Source organism: Mus pahari, chromosome X, assembly GCF_900095145.1.
Source record: "Mus pahari chromosome X, PAHARI_EIJ_v1.1, whole genome shotgun sequence".
Taxonomy (NCBI): Eukaryota; Metazoa; Chordata; class Mammalia; order Rodentia; family Muridae; genus Mus; species Mus pahari.
In genome coordinates this window covers 69,210,042-69,221,066 of record NC_034613.1, presented here as the reverse complement: position 1 = coordinate 69,221,066, position 11,025 = coordinate 69,210,042, and the positions used below count along the sequence as shown (strand labels likewise).

Below are 11,025 nucleotides of genomic sequence, written 5' to 3'. Positions count from 1 at the left end.
GAGAGAGAGAGAGAGAGAGAGAGAGAGAGAGAGAGAGAGAGAGAGAGAGAGACATTCATTAAATTTAAATAGAACAAAGGGATTTCAGATTTTAAGATTCTATCCTCACTTGTTCTCAGCATGTGTTAAGAATCACGTTACCTATATGATTAACTCTCCTAGCAAGACTACATTGTAATCATCTACCTTTGGCATAAAATTGATGAAGTTTTGGTGAAGTTCTGATGAAGGGCATGGTTCCTCAAAATCAATACTTTCTGTAAGAATGACCAGAGAGGAAAGACTCTATCTGGATCCAGGTAGAATTCCAAATGTAGTTGTTTGGTTGCACAATTCCACTGTGCTTACAACTGCCTGCCATTCCTCCACATTACCTCTGAGAGTAGATAAACAGGAAAAAAAAGGAGAATCTCTTGACACCAAAAATAGAAACCACACCTTCCTTTTTGGTTTAAAGTTTTATATCAGTTAAGCCTCTGCCTACAGCACAATTATATAACCTCACTTAATCTATTTCTAACCATGAAGTGGTACAATGTACAAGAATTAAAAAGAAATGGTTAGCTCTCTACATTGGTGAAAGAAAGGGAATGCTCACGTTTTAAATGTCGTAAAGCTAATGAATCAATTGCAAGAAACAAAAACAAAAGAAAAAACATTAGATACCTAGCATGTTTTTCCCCCATTTTAAAGGCTTGTCTTATTACTCCTATTACTAAATCAAAGCGAAAGTACCCAGGATACGATTAAAATGGGGGTGTGAATTACATATTTTTAAAATATATCTAATGAATTCATCCATTCAATGATTACTGGTACGTTTCTGAGATATACAGCTTAAAGCATCATTAATCACAAGGGAATCAAAGTTACTATTCTCATTTATGGACAGTTCAATAGTACAAACTAGAAAGTTGGCCACTGTGATCCATGCCTATGATCCCAGTCAGCAACTGAGGAGGCTGAGGCACGAGAATACTGGAGGCCATACTGTACCATACAGAAGCATTCTGTATCAAAAAAACAAACAAAGCACCAAGTCTATCAGTCAGTCTACTCTGAATTTAATAGCAAGTACTATTAAGATTCAAGAACGACCAGAAAAAGAGCTGAGAGCTGCTTTTTAGATTCACAAAGGATTTTTTTTTCCTCCTGGGAAGTTGATAGGAGCATATTCATGAATTCTCAATGGAGATACAGGTCAACATAGCAGGAATAGTGTCCAGGGAACAGACAGTGTTAAATTCATGATAGAGAAATGTGCCTCTCAAATAAGGAAGATGCCAATGCTGTGGGCCTGGTTCAGATAACAAGGTAGGTAAAAAAGTTAACCAAATAAACCAAACAAAACCCCAAACAAACCCATCAGACATCAGTTCCTGGTTAGGTTTTTACCTGGAGACCAGAATTAGGGTTTTGTACTCCAGTCTAAATTATAGGTAGTTGCTAGAGTAATTTGAGCAAAGAAGTAATAACCAACTTGAATTTATTCACAAAGCAAGCAGCCAGTCCCTTGAGTAAGGTGCTCACCTAAGCTGCACTAAAGCTTCATTTCAATGTATTTCATTTAGCAAAATCGGAGATCCTATGGTAAAATGTAATGACATAATTTCCTGGTAGAGGGCAAGTGTAAATACAATTCCATTAAGGCTTCAGTAGGAAATTCAGTAGAACCGGTTGCTTAGACGTTTCTTGTGTTGTAACAAGATGAAAGATTACACTAAAATGAATTAGCCCTTCTGAATTGTGTTATTCTTTCAGGACCCACAGAGAAAAACGCATGCAATAGAAAAACTAAAGAAAAATATAAACCTGTAATGGCAAACAGTTTTTTCTCCATTTTATAAAATATATAGCAAAAGATAAATGCCTCTTGACTTTTCAGAAATATCTGCAAGGGAGAAGAGGGACCAACATTTGTAGTACAGGACAATGACATCATGCTGTATTTGTACCTTACCACCAATCAATGAAATATAATATAAAAATAGTGGGCATTGTCTGTGGTATTCTGTGCCCTTCATCAGATACAGCATTGGGAAAGTTACAGAGCATTTCAGAATTTTAAATAGTGGAATTTCCTTTATTCTTTCTTTCTTTCTTTCTTTCTTTCTTTCTTTCTTTCTTTCTTTCTTTCTTTCTTTCTTTCTTTCTTTCTTTCTTTCACAGATGGAATGGAAATTATGATTATGAAATTGCATGGATAGAAATATGAGAGGAACTTAAAGCTACTAATCTCTGTGTGCATTTTAGTTTGTTTTATCTGCTTTCTTGGATTTAAGATAAAGAGAACGTGATGTGTATGCCCAATTGGTTTTCAAGTTATATCAGTCCATTGGCTTCAACAGAGGCTGATCTTGAACTTTCAATTCTCATACCTCTGCCTCCCAAGATTGCAGACATGAAGCCCACTATCTTGATTTTAGTTTGAATCAGATGTTTGTCAATGAAAACATTCAAAACATTCAACATTTCTTCTGAATGTTTTTTAACATTCTTAAAGAAAAATTTCTTGGGTACTTCCTGTGGTCTGGTTGAGGTATTTGTTTCTGTTACAGAACTTGCTAATGCCCCATCCAGAAACTTTTATCCTTGGCACTCTTTCACATACATAGCAAATAAATTTCCAATTGCTAACACTTGCATTTCTTTGCCTCTAGTAACTCAATTTATTTTGCTCGCCTGCAAAATGATGACAAGTTCTGGAAAATTAATGCTGAAGTCCATTAAGCAAAACCAACAGCCTCTACCAGTTCCTCATAAAAATTGATGCTTAAATACCCTAGTTTTCCATTCCTTCCAATGAGAGACATCTTGAAGTGTGTGCTTTCTACCAGGTTCGAAACTTGTTCTAATAAGGAATAAAATCTAGCTGCTTCTGGCTAAAAAAAAAAAAAAAAAAAAAAGGTTTGAAAATCCTCTCTCTTCTGGCTGTGCTTTGAAGCTCTTTTTACTTTCTAGGTTTCTCACTGTAGTCCTTCTTTTAACTCTGATTGTTTTTCCTAGAGTCCATTGTGTTAAGGATTACTTCTGTGGGAACCAAATTAGGAAGAGAAAAAAATACATTCCTACTTCAGAAATGGAATACTTACACTTGTTCACAAGAACAATTAAAAAGATGAAAAAGCAGAGCCTAAGAGATCAGTACTTGTCCATGTATCATCCTGTACAGTGAGGGTAAGGGAGAAAAAGATACAGGTGGAAAATAAAGGTAGGAATGGTAAAGAAACTACTAACAAAAGAATATCATCTTGATTCTAGTAAAAGGGAAATGAATTAAGTTAGAAATTACTAATTAAAAATAAATCAGAAGACAACATTTAGGCACTGAAATGTGTCATTTGAGAAATAACTGTGGGGGCTGGAGAGATGGCTCAGAGGTTAAGAGCACTGGTGTTCTTCCAGAGATCCTGAATTCAATTCCCAGCATCAAAATGGTGGATAGTAACCATCCATAATGACATTCGATGCTCTCTTCTGGTGTGTCTGAAGACAGTGTACTCATACATAAGATAAATAATTAGTTTTTACAGAAAGAGAAACTGGCCTCAACTAAGGCAATACTCATGTTATAAACAAACAAGGCAGCAGGCCTTCCAGCTAAGTTCCTAAATATAGCATATAAAGGAAAGTGTAATTTGGATAATAAAAACATTTTCCTACAAAGGGAATGTTGGGCTATCGATTAATTAAATTTATAGCTCAGAAAGTAGTACAAGTATAAAATAAATTAGTGTAAAACACACTAACCAAAGTACAATAGCATACTGATACATGGAGAGTAACAGTGTCTAAACATCTGTGAGTAGAACATTCTTTTAGTTTGTAATCTAAGCTAGACTAATTTTTAGCTAAATAGAGATTTAAAATGACTGCCCATTTTCACAATATCTTTTAAGATGATGGCAAGAGGTAGCAAACACAAGCTTCTAATCATGGACCAGAGAAAACTCAGAAATGAAAATTAGCTGCAAGATCATGAGGGAAAGAGCCATCACTCCATATAATCACTGACAGGGGGCTTCTTCCAGATGTGACAAAAAGGAAGCATCTTTAGGAATATAATGAATTAGTACAAAATCATCCAAAATTTGAATTACAGAACACTGAATATTTTCTATAATTTGTACTCAAACTACATGAAGGACAAAAGAAAACACTCATTCTAATTATCCGTAGAGTAAAAAAGCAGACACTGAAGAACCAAGGAGACAATATTTTTGATTTCACTAAGTCATTAGTGAGGGAAATGGAATGGCAGGTATCAGAATCTCAACACATCTATCACTATCAGCTATCCAAAAAGGATAAGAAGCTTCTATTGTTGGCTATAGTTCAGTCAGGTCAGTTGCTTAGTACAAGTCAGTTTCTGGTCTTTATGACATTTCAAGCTTCTGACTTCTAAAGGGGTATTGTTCCAGTGAGATAGAACAACTGCATCTTCAGATAGACTCTATTGGAGAGATAAAAGAAAGACTACAGTAAAGAATTTAGAAAATAAAAAGGGGTCTCTAGGATAGCCAGAAGTGGGAAAATTTTAGTTTGAAAACTAAATGCAAAGCTGATTCTTTTCTGTATTTTTTTTTTTTTTTTTGATGTGACAGGTAACCTATAAGACGATTCAGTTATCTTCGTCTTTCATGTAAAATATAGATACCTAAATAAAAAACCCTGGCTCTCCATACATAGGCTGGACCTAGCCCCCAACATATGACTTTCAACTGGAGTGCGGAGGGGGGTGGGGCTATCCCAAAATCTGTTGCATGTCTGTGGAATCTGTTGCCCAACTGGGCTACCTTGTCTGGCCTCAGTGGGAGAGGATGTGCCTAACCCTGCAGAGACTTGATGTGCCAGAATGGTGGTGATACCCAGGAGGGGGTGGGAGGTGCTTTACCCTTCTCAAGAGGAGAAGGGAAAAGAGGTAAGGAGCTGTGCGAGGAAAGTTGGGTGGGGGTGGGGCACTGTGATAGGAATTTAAAGTGAATAAATAAATTAATGGAAAAAAAAATCCCTGGCCCTCCAACATAGTACTTGGATAACTGGGGTGGGAAGAGCTTAATTAACCATTCTAAATCTAGTTCTTTGACAATAAAGGCTGTTGTATCCTAAATAGAATATGCTTAAGTGTGGCACATGGCAGGTGTTCAGTTAATTATTACTACTAACAGTATTATTAGAGATAATATCTGGATTTAAATCTAGACTTTTAGAAAGGATAAGAAAGTTTTGGAAGATGAAGCAATGGTTTAAATGAACTGTGATGATGGCTACCTTTAGCTCTGTTAGCAGCTGCTCAAGTTAATTACAAGCCTACCATGAAGTCTATAGTTTCAGGAAAAAAGATGATAAAAAAAAATCGACACGATCTGTTTGGCTGTTTTTAGAACATTTCAAGACAAACAAAAACCAACTCTTTTAGGGTCAGGTGAAACCTGTTTCTTTCTGAGCCTCAATGAGAAAAAAAGACATTATATCACATGAAACACATACAGTAGTTGCCATGCTTGATTTCCCTCACAACACTATCCACTAAATGTAGTTGTTGTTTACCAGTCATTCCACAACTATTCTTGAGTATCCATGAGTATCAACCAGCACAGAAGACTGTTTCTAGGTGGGATGCTTTCCAAGTGGAAGTGGTATGCCTATTTTGAACACAGGTACTGTTCATCTCAGCAGAAGCAAAGAGACATTTCCTTTGATAGATCTCATTCTCTACCTGATACTGCTTGGTGGTACAAGGCTTGTTGAAATTTGATGAAGAGAACATTTTTTTTAAAGAGATTTAATTACAATATTCACAAATGCCAATATAAATAAAAATGAAATGCTCTCAGATATGCATTTAAAGAATGATTGAAATGAATTACAAGTGAGGTAAGTCAACTACATCAGTACATTTAGTTTCCATTATGTAGATTTTCCAAGTTTTTCTATCTTAAATCCAGATTAATAATTGATTACTATGTGCAATGAACATGCTTTCCAAAAAAAAAAAAAAAAAATCAATCAAATGTAGTGATTTATTGGCTTTTCATGCAATATACAAATAAGAAGTATGTTTAATCTTGCTTATATGAAAAGGTAACATTATAATAGTTATTTCAAAACATATTTTCTATAATTATTGCCAAAGGAAGAGATAAATATTAAATCTGAGGACATGCACATTTTTAAAGTATAGCAGTCAGTATAATGCTCATTTTAGGCCTCAGTGCATGGAGTGACACTATATGCATCTTGCTACAGGGTTCCCTCTCATTATTTTAGCATTTACTAATATGCAATAGCTAAAGCTAAATCAAAACCTTTACTCTGGCCAAACCTCTTAACTTTATGTTGCTAAATTCCATCATATTTTGTATAATTAGGACTCATTTTCACAAATGTTTCTATACTTGGAAAAAATGTATATTTTAAGAATAAAAGGGGAAACAAACTCCCAGTTAGTTTTCAACAAATTTCTAGATGGTACCAGCAATGGACATCTCTACAGTTTTCACTAAGCAGTGAGTAAACTGCTAAATGGAATAGTAATTAGGTTTTCACAGTAACACTGAATATTTAAAAAAAAAAAAAATAACTGGAGTATCTCTATGCCCTCCTCCAATAAGAAATGTTTACTATTCTAAAAATGGCTGATTCTACTTTTAAAGCCATATAACATAATGTTTTATGGGGTACAGTTTATTAAAAAAAGTTCAACTTATCTCATTGTTCTATTTTTAAGTCCTATCTTCAAAGACAAACTTAACACCTAATTAAAATACCTACATTGTTCCATTCTAAAACAGGAAAAGACCCAATGGTAAATCAATGAACCAAGAAATAAGCCAGCAAATAGTGATACATCTCAAGGGTACATTTTATTTGTTATTGTATCATTCCCAATTGAGGCTCTTATTACACGTGGCAACAATAATACTGTATTATTACAAACATTTCAAAATATATTATGTAGTCACGCTTTTGTTATCTGCTAAAAGAAGTTTTGTGATTATACTCTGACCAGTTTTAGAGCTGTCCTAATAAAATGATTAGTCCATAATAGACATCCCAGAAATAGTTGAATGGATTAATGAGGAAGTCAGTAATGAATGAACTACTTGTCCTCTATTGTAGTCCCAGGTCTGCCAGTCACTACTTGATTTTGAGCAGGTCATTTAAGTAAGTTAATTAGATATATTTCTAAATTGTTGTTCAGCCCTTTGTGTTTTCCTTTTCATGATGTCTGCATTCTGATCAGTCTTCTTTGTTATCAAAGGAACACAAGCAGCAGGGGGCAGTAGAACACTTTGGGTTTTGTGTTTAACTCATCCTATCCTTTAAATTCTGAGAAGTTTGATCTCTTCCAATTTTAAACAGCTTTTAAAACCCCATCTAACAGACTAGATGGTTCTGTCAGTGTCTTCATTATTGACAGTCACAGGGGCTTATTTTTCAGACTTCAAATCAGATATGACTGACAGAAAAAATTAAAGATACCACAAGGATATTTTAGTTAAGAGTCAAAATGAGTAATATATTCAAGGATATTCTTCTAAATGAAAATTACAACTCACATCCGATAATGAACTGGGCTTGTAACAGTCCACAAGCTCCTCCCCCTTTTGAACACAGCTGTTGATCTTTTGTTTATATTGTTTGATATTTCGATTTAAAATATGCTTCATAGAATAATGGTTGTTAAAGTAATAGACATCCAGCTGCCCTCATACAATTAACTTCTTTGATGGTTCACATTAACTGTCATGCTTTTTTTTTCCATACAAGGGTGCTTATTTTCCTAAACGTGTATGCTTTTAAGAGTACATATTTGAGGGAAAAAACAAAAAAAACAAAAAAAACAAACTTTTCTTGTTTCACGTCAGAATAAAAAAAAAAATACTGCTAGCTATTGCCCTAAGATCACACAGGAGGCTAGGGGTTGAGATAGGGAAGAACTGATGCTTAATAAATAAATCAATAATAAATAAATAGAAAGATTTGATAAATACATCTGCTACAATTTCTAAAGCAATAGCCGAGCAACCTGTGAAGGTTTTTTTCTTTTTTTTTTTGTTGTTGTTGTTGTTGTTTTTTGCTTTTTTTTTTTTTTTTTAAATTTGGTGTCTTTATTTTTGCAATATTGGGAATTGAATCTAGACTCCATGCCCTGTCCTAGAGCTTCAAGTCATGCTATGTACGCACTCTACTACTGAGCTGTATTTGCAGCCCAAGAAGTTTTATTTATTTATGCTTTAGTAAGAAGTTTAGAAATTGACAGTGTTCTGTGAAATGCTTAACATGCTGAAAACTGGTACTCAGATAAACCTTCAGCCAAATTACCTTAAAATATAACAAATGCCTTTCAATTTTTATGTAAGGAGCAAACACATTCTGATGCATGAGGTGGGAGAAGGGTAGAAAGGTTCATGAATCTTTAATGCTGGTTTGAACGTAATGAATATATTTACCTGCTGCAAAAAGCATGACAGCAACAGGTCTATAGAAGCGCCTTCGTGATCCCACACAGATTGAAATCAAACCCACCAGGAATGCAATGAGGATGATGGCAGCACCGCCCAGGAGTAAAGCCAGAGTAGCTATCTGCCAATCTGAAAAGAAAAAAAAAAAAAAAGAAAAGCATGGTTTTTAAGCAAAATGACTTCAAAGATTCATCTGAACTCTGCTCTGCACCTTTCACCTTGAAGCACCTCTGGATGTGATTTGTCTGCATGCTAAGCATCCTCTGGGGGTTGAAATGTTTTGTGAAAACAATTAATATTAATGTCCTTGTTAAGAAATGGTTTCTTTGCTTAGCTCAGCACAGTTTTTAGGGCAGAGTTTTGCCACAATTCTTACATGGGATCTTCAAATGTTAAATTGAGTGTCCACCTCTATGACCTACTTTTTTTCAATATTAAGATTAAAAATTGCATTTAACTATAAAGTTGACAAATTTTAAGTATAGAAAACAAGGACAAGGATAAATTGTATATAACCACCATTCAGATATAGATTTTAGATATTTTCATCACCAAGAAACTCCCCCTTTGCCTTTTCTTAGTCAATAACTTTCTTACTACATGAGCTAGTGACAAGATCCAGTCCCATGATTAATTAAGTTTGGTCTGTTCATAAATGATATTAACTATTTTGTGACTTTCCTTTAAGTCTCTGAAAATCATCTCATTATTATAGGTTTCAAGTTTTTTAAATTCTTTTCCCTCACTGCTAAAGCAATTTCCCAGTCAACTTCCATCAGAAAGGTTTGCTAGTGGTTTATTTCATTTCATGTGTCTGAAGTCACCATCACCGAAATGGTTTCTGAAGTAGGGAATTTCAGTCAGACAAACTCTAAATGATTGCTTGGCTCCTTTTTTTAATCAAGAACAAGTAAAGCTATATTGACCACTTAGCATGTCTGATTTAGTGAAAAAACAAACAAACAAACAAACAAACAAACCCTCACTGGTGACAGTTTACCATTTCTTATAAAGATGTAGCCATGATATAACAGAAAAACGATGCATGTTTCAGTTAACAAAAATACAGATGAATTTATAAAATACATATAGATCAGGAAATATCACATAAAGGATATAATAGGGATTGACACACTACAGCATAGTAATTTGAATGAGAATTCCAGGATGCCTCTTCTGCTCAATTTAATGTATGCACAGGAAACGCAAATAGATTTTAATCAATTGCTAAACTGCATCTGCAATACATTCTACTCAAAATCCATAACCCATGACACTTTGATGCTTGCCCCTGAAATTATCCTTCAAAGATTCTCAAGCGCTTAAATATGAGAAAGGTTTATCAGAGAAACCCTAAAGTCATTCTTTTACTATTTATTCTTGAACACCCTGTTCCACATCCTTACCTCCAAAAAGCTCTGGATGCTTCACTAGCTTTCAACTAGAACCTAAACAGCCATCAGAAAAGGAATACATAAAACAGATCCACAGATTTCAAAGTGTAAGCAGCAATCACAAGAAAGTAGAGAGCAATTTTAATGCATCTGTTTGTAACAAAGCCATATAACTTCAAACAAGAGTGTATCTGGCTTTCAACTAGAAGTTAAAAGGATAGCTATATTATGGCATTTTTATTCTCCAACAGCATGTAGCTTTAAATTTAAAAGCTGAAAGAATAATCCTTGTACTTGGAAGCCTCTAAATTACTTTGGAAAACTGTATACATTGTACATTATTTGACATAATGGAAGCTTGTAAGTTGAAACTTCTGAATTAAAAAAAAAATAATAATCAGTATAATTAAACCAAAGCAATAAATAGAAAACAAAGAAAAGAGCAAAATCCATTGATGCATTCACAGATCAATAAAACACCTGGTGTTTAAGCAGGTACATCATGGATAATTTTCCTTGGATTATTACTGTTATAAAATGATTATCACTTTAAGGGAAATTTTAGCTGTCTTTGAATAAAGATAAAACTAAATAGCCACCTCCTTAAAAGTATCAATACAAACTTACTGTTTTTCCTGCTAAGTTCTTCCATGTTCCTAAAACATGTGTTAAATGGCACTATTTATACTATTTTTACTTTAACTCAAAATTAGACAAGAAATAGTCTTGACCAGTATCATCTACCTTTTAAATAGCTTCAAAGACCCAAGAAACATTTATTTGCATTTTGTAAAGACAGACTAAGAAAAACAGTAAATTTTCTGAAGAAAAAAATCAAATCAATATTTTCAGCCTTGAGGGTATTGGTCTCTGTTGTGCCTACCTAACTATGACATAGTGCAAAAGTAGCCACACATAAGTAAATGAACAAATGGTAATAAAAACATATTACAGAAATGATGGTGGGCCAACTAGATAGCTCAGCAAGTAAAGGCACATGCTGCCAGGCCTGAGGATCCGAGTTCAATCCCTGAATCACATCTAGTTGGAAAAACACCTACTCCCCAAGCACACTGGCTACAAAAATGTACACACAGAGATACAGACAAAGACACACACACACACACACACACACACACACACACACACACACACACACACAC

At 34.4% G+C, this 11,025-nt stretch overlaps 1 protein-coding gene across 1 annotated transcript in view; it reads right to left on the bottom strand.

Annotated features, from left to right (window-relative positions):
* Tmem47 (transmembrane protein 47) overlaps positions 1 to 11,025 on the bottom strand; it is a 26,665-nt gene that overhangs the window by 4,576 nt on the left and 11,064 nt on the right. The window contains exon 2 of the mRNA XM_021188421.2: positions 8,457 to 8,597. Coding sequence (XP_021044080.1) covers positions 8,457 to 8,597 — 141 coding nt within the window. The remainder of the gene's footprint in view (positions 1 to 8,456; positions 8,598 to 11,025) is intronic.